General features: G+C 36.2%; 1 protein-coding gene across 4 annotated transcripts in view; it reads left to right on the top strand.

The window, feature by feature from the left end:
• KDM4C (lysine demethylase 4C) overlaps positions 1-16,380 on the top strand; it is a 271,034-nt gene that overhangs the window by 165,791 nt on the left and 88,863 nt on the right. For 2 of the 4 annotated variants that reach the window (XM_049794708.1, XM_049794709.1), the window contains exons 13-15: positions 2,399-2,580; positions 3,458-3,671; positions 4,756-4,832. In XM_049794708.1, coding sequence (XP_049650665.1) covers positions 2,399-2,580; positions 3,458-3,671; positions 4,756-4,832 — 473 coding nt within the window. Of the gene's footprint in view, positions 1-2,363; positions 2,581-3,457; positions 3,672-4,755; positions 4,833-6,179; positions 6,838-16,380 lie in introns of those variants that run through there. The other 2 variants (XM_049794710.1, XM_049794711.1) reach the window with 2 other exon arrangements.

Here is a 16,380-nt window from a genome sequence, read left to right as displayed (position 1 = left end):
TGCTCACTCACCCCCCCCCCCCAGTGGGATTGGGGAGAAAAAGAAGTAAAACTCGTGGGTTGAGATAAGAACGGGTTAAGAGAAGAGAAAAGAAGAAACTAATAATGGTAACACTAATAAAATGACTACAGTAGTAATAAAAGGATTGGCATGTACAAATGATGCGCAGGGCAATTGCTCACCACCCGCCGACCGACACCCAGCCAGTCCCCAAGAGGCCATTACCTCTCCCCCCTTCCCAGTTCCTATACTAGATGGGACGTCCCATGGTATGGAATACACCGTTGGCCAGTTTGGGTCAGGTGCCCTGGCTGTGTCCTGTGCCAACTTCTTGTGCCCTGGCTGGGCATGAGAAGCTGAAAAATCCTTGACTTTAGTCTAAACACTACTGAGCAACAACTGAAAACATCAGTGTTATCAACATTCAGTATGTTCGCATCCTGAACTCAAAACATAGCATGGTACCAGCTACTAGGAAGACAGTTAACTCTATCCCAGCTGAAACCAGGACACGGTTCACTCTTGAAAACAAATGCCAGGTGTTCCGAGCTGCTCCCACAGCAAGCAATAGAAAAAATATGGTTTGACAATGTTTTTTAACTAAAAGCTTAGTTAAGCTTTTAACTCAATAGATAAGTAACTCAGAAAGCTGTAAAAGTGATGCCGGCATTTAATATTTTCATCTTTTGCTTGTGTTCAGCTATTTCTTCACTGCTATTCTTCTGCGGCTACATTATTCACCATAGAGCTCTGCTGCTGAATATTGAATTGGTGACAGGTTTTTTGCACGTTTTGTATTTGTCCTTCTACCTGGATTATTGGCAAATGTTTATTGAATTGGTATTAGTTCTCTTGAGAAACTATAAAAAATGGAATAAAATTCATATGCAAGATATATTAATTAATTTATTTTTTCTACATTTGGCTTGCTTGTAGACAAATATTTTAATCCATATTTTATTCAACACTGATAAAAATGCTATCAACTTTATAGTGCTTTTGTAGCAATGCATGACATTTATCATAGGAGGAGACCCATAAAGCCTCCACTTTTTCATAAAGTGGATGATGGTTGTCATGAAGGAATGTGATGATTCAGCTTAATGTACTTCATTAAACATTTCTGTTGTTGGAATTTTCTTCTTCTGAAATAAACCATTTTTCTTAAATACACCATTAGAAAAGACCTTTATGCTAGAGACCTATTTTGTTATCTGAAAGTTCTATTCAGTAACTTTCTACATTTTCCTTCCCATATTCACATTATTTTAATTATTCTAATTGACACTGACATGACTTCTCATTGATCATGAAAGATTTAGTAGGCACTGTCCACTTGAATGAGCAGAACCACAGACCTCATCATTAATCAGAGCAGTGTATAAGGACCCAATTCCGAAAAATATACTTAACATCTGTTAGCAATGCTTTCCTTTCTAGGATGAAAAGACATTTCCCTCTTCATAATCTGTATATTTCACAGGTGACAAAGTCATTAGGTTGCCTATGAAGATATCTTGAGTTCTCCAACCATCTCAAACATGTGACTAGGCTGAAATTCTGATGTTAACAAGTGGATCATTAATAATTATGCTATTGATTTCACTGCGGCAAGGGTTTTACACCCAGTCTCCTTTTCACAGCTTTCCTTTTTCCACATCTTTCTCAATAGCAAATGACTACATTTTAAAACTATTCCTATTGAATAAGCTATTTCTCTCAGTTTCAGTCTGTTTTATTTCCCAGCTTCTCTAGAGGCTTTTAATTTCATAAAGTCAGCTTTATGGAGTCCTGCACAGAAATACTGCTAATACGTAAACCAAACTTTTACACATCCAGAACAGATCACTGATAGTACCAAATAGTTTTGCCTGTAGTGGAATCCAGCATGCATGTCCAGCTATATCTCTGGATTGGATTGTTCCCCATTACTCCCTGTCTATAACACTTGTTTCTTTTTCCCTTTGGAAAATGAGTTTCTGTTTCCATAAAGAGTTGAGAGATGCCTTTCTGCATGAATGGAGTGATTTGTCTGGTGTTGCTTGGCAGGATGCAACATGTTCCATCTGTAAGGAGTTTAGGGCAGAGTGCATGGAGGGTTGGGGGGTAGAGGTTGGGGGAATTAAGTTGTGGGAGAGCAAGATGTACTGTTGTGGATATGAATACAGCCTGTAAACAGGAGAGCTAGTGGCATACTTTTTATGCTGTATGTGGAGCAGCCAGCTCATGACACAGATGTCATAGCACTTTTTTTGTGTTTGTCCTGATGCATAATTCTTTTAGACTTCTGCATTTGTATTCACACACAGACTTTACAGCATTGTTTTATCTTCATTGTTATCACACGTTTGTTTTCATTCCAGGACTGCAATGTAACCAATTGTTTGTTTTCTTGAAGAACTGCCTGAGACTATCTTAACTGAAGAGAAAGTTCAAGAGACAGAGTCATGGGCCAGGCCTCTGGTCTACCTTTGGCAGACGAGAGTACCCAATTTCAATGCTGAAAAAGAATACAATGGAGCTTGTGCAAAAAAGAAACCATACTGTGCCATTTGCACTCTCCTCATGCCATACTACATGGTAAGCAAGATCCTAACAGTTCCATCTCCGGGTGAAGTGTGAAATAGCTGCTCAGCTACTTTATTTCCAGTAAATTAGAAATAAGATAAGATTATGCATTTGATTTGTATGAGAAGTAAATAAACTCACTATTGCTAAAATTAGAACTGATACTCTGTTCACCTGCGTTTATCCTTGGTTGCAGACGGTGTATGCCTTCTACGAGGGTTTGTGTAGGATTGGTGTTAGTGTATGTGTGCTTGCCCTTAAATGTTACACTTTTTGAGGTGGAGAATCCACATAGGTTTGTATCTTTTAGCTATTTCCTTATTTGTCCATCTTCAAATGCTTTTTATCAAAGCCTCTTCCATGTCTACTTTCTGCAGTGTTAAGGAAATAAGTGTTTTCACAGTACTTAGTATTTATTCTCAGGAATCATGTTCTTACAGAAACAGTCTAATGCAGAGCACAGTTTGAGACTGGCTTGTGGAATTCCCATGTCAAATGTCAGCTAAAAATGCTGTTGTAGTTCTGTGGTACTAATTCTGAAGCTGCTAAAGTGGAATCCCCTCAGCATGGGAACTAGGAAGAAAACTTTTATTGCACTGGACCCAGTTAAAGGACTCAAAGGGAGACAGAAGTGTAGTATCATTGAACACTGCTGCAATAACACTAGTTTGCAGGCTGAGTGCTATTCTAGATTTCACAGTTATTTGAACAATCAAAGAACTATAGAATGACTGTGATAAATACCTAGAAGCAGTTAATTTTCTCATAAAACTGTTACATTGTTAGTGCCAGAGCTGGGAGGGGAGAAGTAATTTCATCACTGTCAAAAAGAAGAGTAAGAACGACACTCCTTTCTTTTACTTAAATATAAATTCTGTTTATTTTCCAGCCAGACAATCATGATGAAGAAAGTTCTTTCAGGGAAACAAACTCAGCAGAAACACTGATGGCTGAAAACGAAAAGACTAAACCTCTTATTCCAGAGATGTGTTTTATTTATAGTGAAGAAAACACTGAAAACTATCCATCAAATGCCTTTATCGAAGAAGATGGAACAAGTCTTCTGATTTCCTGTGCAAAGTGTTGTGTGCGGGTTCATGCAAGTAAATAAGCTAATTGTTCAGTTGGCAGAAATGTAATTTCAGATTTTGTTTCATTGATAAATAATAGTTAACTAGGCTTCTAGTATGTCTTTAAAAATGGAACAAGTCTTCTGATTTCCTGTGCAAAGTGTTGTGTGCGGGTTCATGCAAGTAAATAAGCTAATTGTTCAGTTGGCAGAAATGTAATTTCAGATTTTGTTTCATTGATAAATAATAGTTAACTAGGCTTCTAGTATGTCTTTAAAAGTACTGGAAAAACATTTCCATATGTAAGGCTTCCATCACTGGCTAAATTTTTTTTAAAAACTGTTACATTTTCTATTACTAGTTAATGACTGCTGTGAAAATAGTGAAGAATTAGCTTTTCTGTATACATCCAATAATCACAAACCTCTTAGTCTTATTTCAATTCTGAGCTATTAAATTCCTTTTACTTCTCATATATTAAACCACTGTGTGATGTTAGTATGTCCTTATTAAGTAGTCAGGGTGAAATCCTGCTGGATTTGAGGACTTTTGGATATTGCTATTGACTTTAGGTACGCAGTAATTTCCTTCACCTTGCATTCTTTTTTATTTCAAGAGTGACTGATGAATGCAGGGATTTTCTGCAGTATCTTCTACAGAGAGTAAGACTTGAATAGTTATCTCGAAGAAGTCCATGTGAAATTCTTTTATGGAAGCGTGATATAATTGCATAGAAAAAATGTCAGTATATTAATCAAATTGTACATTTTTACTTCAGGGAGAATTGGTGATTTGCTATTGAAATGACAGAAAATAAGAAATTCTCTGGGGTTTGGTTTTTTGACTGTTTTGCGGGGTGGGGTGGGGTGTTTTGATTTCGGTTTGGTTTGGTGGTTTTTGGTTTGTTTTTGTTTGGGTTTTTTTTGAGTTTTGGGAAGGGTGTCTGTGTGTCTAATTTATATATTTCATGGACTATGGAAATAGCAGTAAGCCTAGATTTGAAAAGTCTCCGTTGTCACAGGAGATGTATTTTACTAGTGTTTATACAAGGTTGAATGGTATGGCATCATGGATAGAAAGGCAGAATATATTAATCAGTCCAGCTCTCTTCTTCTAGGTTGCTATGGTGTTCCTTCTCATGAAATCCATACTGACTGGCTGTGTTCTCGATGCAGAACAGAAGCCTGGACAGCCGTAAGTTTCACATATTGCTTAGTTATCTAAGGAGAAAAAAAAAAAATGAAGCACATGCATGATTTCATGTGGAATGTAGCCTGCTTATTTTTACTGAACACACACTTGCTGCAGAAAGATTATTTGTAAAATACAAATAGATTTCAATGTAAAATGTAATAGCATTTTGATAGACAAACTTGGAGTAGGTTTATACACTCATGAAAAGGATTGGCTAACAGAATATAATTGTGTGTAAAACATTGTCCAAGGAAACAACTGAAAATTTAAATTCACATAAGGAAAAAAAAAAAAGAGATTTCCTCTAAATATTTTAGACTTCTGGTATGTACGTGTGGACAGCTGGCGAATAGAGAAAGGGAAAAAGAATAATAAATTACAGTCAGGAATGAAATTGTTGGTTTTGAGCATTTAAGGTTTACTGTGCTGTATAAGCAGAAGAAGATTTCACTTGTGAAGCTCCTAAATGCCTATTGTTTGATTTTTAAAAAAAGTATAAAATAGTTTTATACAGCAAGGAATAAATAGACAGGCAATTAATAGTTCATAAAATCCCTACACATATACTCATTTTTTTAAAAAAAAAAGGTTAAAATTTTACATTTTACCAATCTATCAGTTGCCCTGCTAAGTCATCTAATGTTTGTTTTCCTTAAAACAGCTTGAGGAAATGTGATAATTAGTGTCATGCTGATTCCCAGGTCAGCATTAAGGTGAAACGACACCAGGGATCCTTTAACTGACAAAACTCAATTTTTATTCGCTCACAAGAACAACTGGCATGCTCACCACCAGAATTGGTATGCTCGCCAGAAAAGTTGGCACGAACCTGTGTCAGTAAGCTGTGCCAACATGTGCTAACCATGCAACACCAAACATATACTACAGGCCTTGCCTATTTGGGAGTCAGTTCAGGGAAGACAATCAGGAGATCCCTCCCGTTGAGTCACGAGGTTCAGAGTGGACCCCCTTGCTTTCCAGACTCCTCCTCAGCGAGGAGCCTGGGGGCAGCTGGATCCTCTCCTGGTCTCAGACTTGGTCAACAGTTTATGTCGAAAGGGTTGAGGTGTAGGGATTACAGAAGAGGGAAAAGGAAGAGAGAGAGAAGAGAAAGATCTCACCAGTCCTGGATCCAGCGTTGGTTCAGTCAGCCAGCTTAAGGGTCCAGTGCCGGTGGCCTTGTGCACATGGGTCTTCAGTTCATGCCCTTTTATAATCTCCTTGCCCCTCCTTCGGGCTGGCGCTCGAACTCATTAGGCTAACTAGAGAGCCTTTGGGCCGTGGGCTTGGGGGGTATCGTTTGGGAAGTAGTTTGCCCTTTCCTGCCGATGTGATCTTTCGCCGTAGATGGTGACCTGCCCTGCTCAGCACATCAGAACAGCACAAGAGAACAGGGAGCCCTGCATCCTCCAGCATGCCCTCCCCCTCCTGTTGCTGATGGGCGCTGGTGGCCTTCTTTTCGCCTGTGGTTCATTGCTGGGCAGGGTTCGTTGTTATGCAGAGTTAGTCGTTAAGCAGAACTTGCCCCACCACAACGTTTGAGGCATTGACTCCTTCGGACTCTCACAATGAGTTTGAAATGGCAACATAGCTTTTCTTCCTTCAGGAGATATTTCAGGTGCCTTAAAAATGTAAATCATTAAATGATGTCATAAAATTTTTAGATATGTTGGAAAAGAAATGAGAACTCAAACTACTGGAAAATACGATATCACTTTGTCAAATATAACTTCTTGCAATTATGAAAGTCACCTGTAAGAAATTCACAATCATAGCATTAGCAAACATGAAAGTAACAATAAATATAAAGAGTTTGATTTTCCTTTTGTATACTGTCAACATTTTAAGATTCTTTTGTGAATGGTAATAGTTAAGGAAACAAAAAAGGAACGGGTATTTTTAATCCACGTATTGCTGCAGCTGGGGAAAAGAAAAAAGTGACTTAGAACTGCTCATTACAAAAATATGGTCCATCTGTAATGTTTAGTCCTATGTTCTCTCAGTGAATAGCTATTAAAATATTTATTGAATCAATTTCTATGTCTGTAATGTGTTCTTATTTTAGTAGGAAACGTATTCTTACTAGCTAAATTCCAATTTTCATCTTTTGTTGGTAATGAGAAAACCTTGTTACAGCTTCCTTATCAGACAATTGTGAGTTTCAGGATCTCCTGAACTACTTTTGTGACTGCTGTCCTAGAGTCAGGGGAAGGTTGAGGGGAAAAGAGTAAGTCTGCTGTAGCAAGTGACAGGTTGCCATTGACTCTAATGAATTGAATCTAATTATCAGTTAAACAAACAGTTAGAAAGCCCCGCTGCTCTATCGAAAAGTTTTGTTAATTTCTTTTCAAGGGAAATACAGCTACAACGTGCAAGTATGGGAATTCTAAGGAGGACATTCTTGTTCATGAAATACCATGTGTGACAGGAATAGGACTGAATTAGATGTTTTTGTTAAAAGCACTGAAAAATTTAGAACATTGCATTGGAATCTGATGTTAACTGCAATATAACAGTAACACTTTTGACAGGAAATTTGGAGAGAGTGTTTGTCTTTTGAGTATTGTGCATTTTTAAAATCAAAAGTCACTGAAAAATAGTAAAACAAAATTTGGTCTTATAATTTGTTAATGCTGTGTTATAGAAAGGATTCTAAAATTGTTCTGGGGTTTTAAGGTTATTTTACAATTGTTCTTGCAGTGAAAAGGACATTCAGATAGCGCAGTGATAGGTGAAAGATAAGAACAAAAATAGTGTCATAATGACTGACTTATTTACATTCACTATGGGGCAATAAAGGGAGATCTGGGTATATGATAGAAAAAGCAAAATGTTGGGGAGAGGGTTAAAGCTTGACTTGACTGGGATTTTTCTTCATCAAACTTTTAGGGGAAAAACCTAACCCACAGTTAGCATTAATTTGAGAAGAATTATGCACATTTTACTGAATAGGTTTAGTTTTATTCTGTTATGATGCATGTAAGTTTCTGAAAATTAGGAAGATTAGGAATTTTAGGGAAAGTACTTTTTGGCCAAATTATTTGAGGAGATGAGATGAAGCAGTGGAAGAGATATCAAAAACATACAGAAAATAGCTGAAATTTTATGTGAAGATGTTTTAGTATTGAATTTTTGCAAAAACATACTTTGGGGGCTAGGGGAGAAGATTCAGTGGGTTTCTGGAATCTTATGTGTTAGGTAAGAAGAAGTTGATAGGAGTGAAGTGGAGCACCATTTTCGCTGTTCAAAGGCTAGACAGTATGTGTCGCTTACTTGGTCAATTTATTCAATGTAAGCTCTGGCTATGATATATTTAACTAAATTGCTGTGATTTTTGTACAGCTAAATCGTTAGTGGTGACAACTGCATCTTTCTATAGCTCTGATTTGGTGACCTGAGTGAAATGAACTTATGCCCCAAGAGAGCTCTTCATTCAGATATGTTTGTGGAATGAAATTCTCATTCTTAATGTCATAAGTTGTCATTCAGTTGGGAAGTTTTAACAAAATGTTGAAGATTGAATAGACCTAGCTAGTATTAAATTTACTTAAAACTTGTCCTCCATAGTCTGCTATCTTGTATTCTTTGTTATTACATGTCGTTCACATGTCAATGGCAACTGTTCATTGTTAGCTGAAAGATGTAGGAGGGATAGATAGTAGGCATCTGCTACCTGAGTTAAATAGCAAAACCCCAACAGCTTCAAGGATGTGAGTAATGCTCTGTTATTTACTCATATGTGAATGATACCCAATTCACTTTTTTCTTTTTTAATACTAGGGTCTTTCAAAACTCTTGAGATGCTGAAGCAATCTCAGATCTATTAGTGATTATCTCTGAGAGTTTGCAGACCTTAGGTGAGGTGCCAGCAGCCTCAAAAATTTAATGTTGCTTTCTAAAAAGGCAGGAAATGGTCGACCTAACAAATTATGTGGCAGTCAACCTATCTTGGATTACAAAAGAAATACTAAACAAATGATGAATCCATCAATTTCTAAACACCTGGACAATAACAGAGCACAAAGACATATGTATTTAAGAACAAAAGAACTAGTGATTTGCTCATGAGAATAAGGAATAAGCAAAAGATTTTGGGCATCCTATCTTTCAGATGCGTTTGATAGTGTTTTAAATTCTGGTATTCAAGCGACAGAAGAGATATGATGTAAAGCAGTAGTTGCCAAACATATAGGAATATGGATTTGCTTTCAACCCTCAATATCCCAGGCCACCAGCAATTGTTCTCATCAGACTCTTAAAATCACTAAGAAAGTCATAATGTTCTTTGCATCATTTGCTGATTACTTTTTATGTCCTTACTAACATGCGTGGAAATCTAGACTGCTCTACATTAAGTCGTTTAAGACGATTGCATAGGAGATGGGGGAGTATACTTCATGTGAAGTTACCAAGGTGTTAAACTTATAGAATACATCAAAGGCTTTTTCACAGCTGTCAAGTGTGTTTCAGGTATTATTAAAAATAATACTTCCCTCAGTTGTTTCAATATTTCAGTGAAGCGAAAGGATTAATGAGAAGCATTCCCCACGCATTTTCTCTAAGTACCAAGGACCTTGGGCATTTTGTAGGCTGAGGTTTACTAATTTGGGTTAGGATTACTATTTTGGATTGTATCCAATTACTGTTTTGATTTGGATCCTCTATTTTGTAGGACAATAATAGTATTACTATATTGAAGAAATGGTGTAAAACAAAACATAGGGAGTTCAACAGAGATAGGTGCAATACTTAGAGAGGAATTACCAGTTATGCACATATAAGATGGGAGTCCCTACCTAAGCAGTAGCTCCTGCTGCCAACTGCAGTTGTAACCACTGTGGTCACAAACAACATAAGTCAGCAGTTTCACAGAACCTGAAACATCGCAGTAGGATGTTTAAGCCTTGTACTGGAAGTAGATCCTGAAAAACACATGGAACAATCTTTCTGCTCTCTTCAGCTTTGATGAGAGCCCAGCTGAAGAAATGTGTCTAGCAGTGAACACACATTGTTCAAAAAACCATGCGCCTGAATGGGATGGAAGACAACGAGGTGCAATTGAAATTGCAGAAAACCAGAACCAAAATTCTTTTAATCATTCCTGGTAGACCTCAATCTTTCCGTAAGGGAGGATTGAAAAGAATTAACCTTGTTAGTATAGCAAGGGCAAGACAGAAGGGAAATAAGTAATGTTCTCTCATGTAAAATTACATGTGTTTGGCAAACAGAAATACAATCAATTGCCATTCTCTCATTTTAGGGACAAGACAACTTGTAGCAGCTTTAAACTGCATCAGCATAAGTTTATGTTAATACAAGGAAATTCTACGAATTTTTATTTCTAAAAACAGTGAACTACTGGGATAGAATATATGGAGATTTTGTACAATCTACTCCTTCATGATTTTCATAAACATGTTAGACAAACATTTTTCAGGAATAGCTGAAGAAGACTTGATCATGCCTTGAGGCAGAAGGATAAAATAGACATTGAGCTTTCTTTTTCCTGTGGTTCTCTTTTGCCTGTTTGAACAGTGTTATTCATTGCAAAACAATGTGACTGTAGTTCTTGTTGGAGAAAATATTATCAGTTTGATATATAACTTAAATGTATTAGTGTATTTTTTGCTTGTATGGAACCTCATTGCTGACATCAGCATGATTAAAAATTGCTGATACTTATTTGTGTCCTATTTGTCATTTTAGGATCATGTTTCTGTCTCTTCAGAGTTTGGACAATAACCTTAGATTATCCTAACAGATTTCACTTCAAAATAGTACAATATTTTTGGCTAAACTTAGCATTATACTTAAGATAAATGTGGTTCGCTTTTAACCAGTCTTCTGTACATCTATTAAAGAAAGTAAACTCAATTGAATATACTGCTGTCCAGAGTACTACTTTCTCTTTTAAAAACCTGCAGTTAATGTTAGTTGCACCAACCTGCAGCTGAAAGTTTGATGCTACCTTTGAATTATGTGCGCTTTTTTATGAATCAGTTTTTTAAATTTTTATAAATTTTTCTATGTCTGTTGTTATACATATGATATTTTAATTGTATTTTAAATTGCTGTGTAATACCATAAGTCTCTCTGGAGAGGGAGGTGTAATTAAAGGAAATTACTTATTTGCACGACCTTTTTTTTTTACTCTAGGGAATATAGAGTAAGTTTATTTTACATTCCAACTAACACAGTTCAGACTTCTAGTTTCTCCATGAAACAAATGGAAAAAATCATATTCATCTAATTTCTTGTTCAGGATAAGCATTCCTAAAACATGCAGCTGTTGCAAAAGATGTGAAACAGAGATTTGACCCACTGCGGGAATTATACATCCACATGCCTTCAAAAATTCTATTCTCGCATCAGAAAAGTGCACAAAGTGAGATTTAATTATCAGAAAATACCTATTCCCTGAAACTCCAACTTCCTGAATGTCTGAAATTGTTTTCCTTTCTCTTCGCATTGATTCCTAGAAGGAGGAGATTTAGCTGAGGAAGATCTGCCTGAGGAATTCCCTTCTAAGTAAGGCTTTAAATCCTAAAAGGAAGGTTGATTGGAAAACAAGGAGAAAGAAAAGTTTCGTGCAGTGGAGAATAAAATGGAAGTTATGAAACATTGATACAAGCCTAGGTTCAAAGTTCAGAATTCATATCTTAGGAGGAAAAATTCCTTCTTATTCCTCTGCTTACACAATTAGGTATTGTTTTTAGTTCTGTTAAATGATACTTTTTTAAACTCTCCACAGTTATGTTAACTTTATAGAAAATTTGGTCTCTACTAGGTTTTTGTGTATGAGTATGATTTTGCAAAGCACTGAAGTATGAGAGCAGTAGAAATGAGAGCTGTATTAATAGCTAAATGAAATTGCATTATGTGTGAATCCCAACTATGAACATCATTAAAATATGGAAATAAAAAAATGCATATGTAGACTCAGATTTACAGAGCCAGACTTTTTCTTTAATGGAGATTCCATTTTATTTTATCAGAGGAAACTGCTTTTGAGATTCCGAAGCATACTGTTTTCTTGCTGTTTTCAGTGTCTCTAGGTAGCTGAAGTAGTATGCTTTACAATATTTTATGTCAAATTTTCACATTCCAGGAGGTACTTGGATCCATGATAACATAATATATCTTTATATTCTACTAGGCAGTAGGTCTTGTTTGATAACGATTATTGACAAAAGATAAGAGAGATACCGAATTTGTCTATGCTATTGGATAAAAAATAGCTGTAAACCAATCCCCTAAAACAATTAAAAAAATCAAATAATATTAAATAAGTCATCTGCATGGCTCCTGAAAGTGTAACTGTATTCATACAAAGTGCCATGATTGAGAGCAAACGCCTCATTAATCTTAAATGCTTCAGCTAAAGAAAGCTAGTGATGTCAGGAAGAATAATGACTGGCATTACAGAGAATGCAATGTACTGTACAATGTGCATGGATGTGGTCACCTAGTAGCTATAGTACATAAAGGTAAGTATCTTTATTATTTAGAGGACAAAAAGGATTTGGGACAGGAAAGAGTTAGAAGAGCAAGGTAGGAAACGTAAATGCAATTCAATGCCTTAATTCATAGTAAGCTAGCTGTTAATAAGGCTACTAAGGAAGCTGCATGAATTTTCACATGTTATTCTAACCCTCCATAGGACTACAGAAATAGTTCAGCACCTATTCTGGTCAGTTGGCACTGATTTTGAGAACAGATCCTATGCTGAATAGCAAGTGTTAACAGCTTAGCAGAATTTTTTTCTGTAGATGAGCTTTTCCATGCTTTATATGTTACTTTTGATATTCAGAATTTGGGGTGGTTTTTTTTTTTTTATTTTGTGGTTAGAGTAGCCCATTACAGCAGTTAAAGGATATTATTTTTTTTCTCTCTCTTTTTCCCAAGGCATCAGAAAAGTGGCACAGAAAAATGGCATATAAGAGCTTTCTGCATTCCAGCTCAGAAACTGCCCTATTTCACCCTACTGAAAATAATGATTTTGAACAATCTTTTTATAGTGGTACCCTTCTCACTGATACAGTGTCTGCATTTCCATTATAAACTCCTGTTTTCAGAGCCTGATGACTGCGATAATTGCCTCACTACATGTGAGTTGGTGTACCGTGTCTTAATTATCAGACTGATTTTTGCTACAAAGCTTTAAAAACATTTGTATATTATTAATAAAAAGAAATTATTTAGCATGAAAAACTGGCTATAGCAGGAGAGGTTAAAACCTTAACTTTTCCGTGGTTTTCTCTTTTCAAAAAAGTAAGGCCTCATTTATTTTTTCAAAATTCTTTTGTTTATTTATTTTTCAAATCTGGATTTTCTCAAACTATCTCTGCAAAAAGATAACTTACTGGGAGAATTACTTATAAATGCTGATGGTAACAATGAGTGGACTTGAAGGTGGGGAGCATGATATTTCTTTCTGGTTTTGGTATTAGTCTAGTAACAGCTTATGTATTGCTTGTAAAAACTGGTCTTTGACACAACATATTTTAACAGTTTTGTAAATACTGAATTTCCCTGATGCTGTCATAGAAAATTAATTGAAGACCGTTAAACCCAGAAAATACCTTTTTAACCTAAGTGCCATAATGCTCAGACCCAAAGTCCTTTTTGACCTTGGATTCCTGTCATTGCAGTTCACCGTCAACCTTTGCCACTGATATCCATGTGAAAAGGCTTGATAGCTTTGAGCACCTCCAGATGCATTGGTATTCTCATCATACCAAGGAAGGTTGTCCATTCCCTGCAGGGTGAAGCAGGTTTTCAATCAGATGCAGCTTTGAATCTGGTCCTGCTTGGAGCTGGAACTGGACCAGAGAACCTTCAGCAACCTTGTCCAATCTAAATTTGTCCTCAAAGATGATATCTGATCTCTAGGAGTACTGCTGAAAAATCACTGAGGGGAAAAAAAAGCTGGAAATAGCCAGTAGCATGATACCCTGCTCTGCACAGCTAGTCCTAGGCTGCTTTCCTGAAGATACAGATTTTCAGCTAAAGACGGTCAGGTTTAAATCTAATATTTACTGTTGCTTCCAAACATTGTTTTATAATAATGGGAATAATCATATTTTTTATCAGTAGACATACCGTCATTCCATTTGTGTTTTGTAGGTGTTTAGCATCAGTGTTATCCTCTGTCAGAGATTGTCACAGTGTCATTGTATTTTGCAGGAAGAATGATCAGGTTTGTACATTGTACATAATTTCAGTGCTTAATTATTTATTTTTAAAACAGCTAATCTCATTCCTTTTGACTTCTCTTCAAAGGGGAAGTTGTCTGTAATCTCTCTTGTTTGGATGCTTGGGAACAGATGCTCTATTTCTCCTGTAAACATTTTCTAAAACCAAGTGACCAATAACCACTATTGCAGAAAGTATTTTGTATTCAGTGATGTTAACAGTCTCCATTTCATACTTTATACATGTTTTTTACTTCAGATATGCACATTCTAGTGAGAAAATACACATAGGCCCCCCCTATTATGCGTGGGAGTTATTTTTACTCCAGTTGCCTGTAATGAGTGTTTTGATTGTTATTTCAGTCTCAACCCTACCAGTTCCCATTCCGTCTCTGGCTCCAAAATTCTCTTCCTACTCCGATTTCCCCATCTCACCTCTCTTGCCTGTCCTTTTCAAGTCTTCTTATCACAGCCAACTCTCTCCTGCTTTTTGCATCCTTGTTCTCAATAATGCTATGTTGCGGACAGCAGAGTAAAAGACTACTTGCTCTGCGTACTATTGCCTCAGCCTAGCATGACCTGGGAGCTGCAATTGCAAGGAGGTTTTTGGCCATCCCTGAATCAAAGGGAGGGCAGACTGAACTTTTGCAGGATTAAGCTACTAAAATGTGGAAATTCAGTAGCTGATGATTTGTACACTTTATATTCCCAAAGGTGGATGTCTTGATCAGATTTGAAGGTATCTGAAAGAGTACAATATTTATCCACAGCAGAAGTGTGGCCACCTCCGGTTTTCAGGAACCCACTTGAAGCTTGCAGACAAAGATGTGTCTACATATTAAATAAATGTTAACCTGTGGTGGATTTCTCTTTCATGCAATTACTCAGCCTCCTCAATCAGTGTGAACTTTAAGCATCTACAGAATGCTAGAAGAACTGATAATGTTTTATTCTTTTGGACAGAGTAAGATTTTCCTGTAACATTTTCTGAATAACAAAAAAAAAAAAAAAGTTGAAATGCTTTTCTCAAAGTTCCTATTATTAATAAAAATTGTGGCATTGTTGAGACAGATGATGGTGGAAGTTTGACAGCGTTTATATACAAATGAAGATTGTGAGTTATAATGGTGGCATCTAGCAACTCTGTTAAAAAATGGTGCTCCCAGACAGGAAAGTGAATCCGTTTACTAGACAAACCGTAATTTGTCTGTAATTTGTTATTTTTAGGAATATTTTATCTCTAAAAAAAAATAGAAGTTTGTCTCTGAGAAGCTAATTTTAAGGTAATGGCTTGAAGTGAATACAGTAATGGTCTCTGACTTGAAATTAAATAATCTCAAAAGCTGTTTTCTGAGTGAAAATTATTCCCTTGGTGTGGAAAGATTAAAATATTCATTAGTGGACCATTGCTGAAAATGACATTTTCAAATGTGTTAAGAGAAACACCAACCCTTTTCTCTTCACACAAGGATAAATACAGACACAAGTAAGCTGGGGAAATGAGATGAAAAGGCAGCAGGGCTATATCCAAATGCACATCTTTGTTAATACTATTAGGAAGTGTGACCTTGGGCATTACAAGGCAATTGAGAGAGAAAGTAGAAGACTAAGGGTATCTATTCTCAGTTCAAAGGTTCCTCTCTAAAAAACCCACCAGAGTGGCTTGAGGGAAACAAAAGATGTTTATCAGCCTTAGTCATACAATTTGTATCTATTTCATTTAGCTGTGGCGGAGTTCAAGGTTAGATGTCTGTTTTAATTAGCTACTTTTAAATGAGACTGGTAAATCAGCACTATTGTGATACAGCTTTGTAGCAGTTGACTCTTAAATTGAAAACATCTGTTCTAACCTTTTATTAGAAATATTTGGGGAAAAAACCTGTCCTAACCACTTTTCTGAAATTTTTGACTGCTTTAGGCACTGGTCAGAGTCAATAGACGCACAGGGACAATAGTTGATGGAAAAAAAAGGTGAAGAATATTGATAACTGGATAAATAGTGTCCTACTTAGTGCTGAAGACATTATCAACGCTTGAAATGCTTCAAACCACTAACCAAAATGTATACTTATTTGAAATGGTTCATTCTGGTATCACTGCTAATTAAAGATGAGATAATAAAGTTATCACAGTAACTTCATAATAGTAACATAATAATAAAGTTCGGTGAATACATTCTGTTTGGTTTTCAGAATCAAAACCTTTATGTACACATGAAAATTAAATTCATATTATATGTAATGCATATCACAGTGTATACTTAGCAATGCCAAGTAACAGGATTTTCCTAATATCCAGGAGTCTTTTCTAAAACATTTTAAAATGTATTTTGTAAAACTCTAAAATGACAGGTT

This window comes from Accipiter gentilis, chromosome Z, assembly GCF_929443795.1.
Source record: "Accipiter gentilis chromosome Z, bAccGen1.1, whole genome shotgun sequence".
Lineage (NCBI taxonomy): Eukaryota > Metazoa > Chordata > Aves > Accipitriformes > Accipitridae > Astur > Astur gentilis.
Note: the sequence above shows the minus strand (reverse complement) of the source record. Positions and strands in the feature narration are given on the sequence as shown.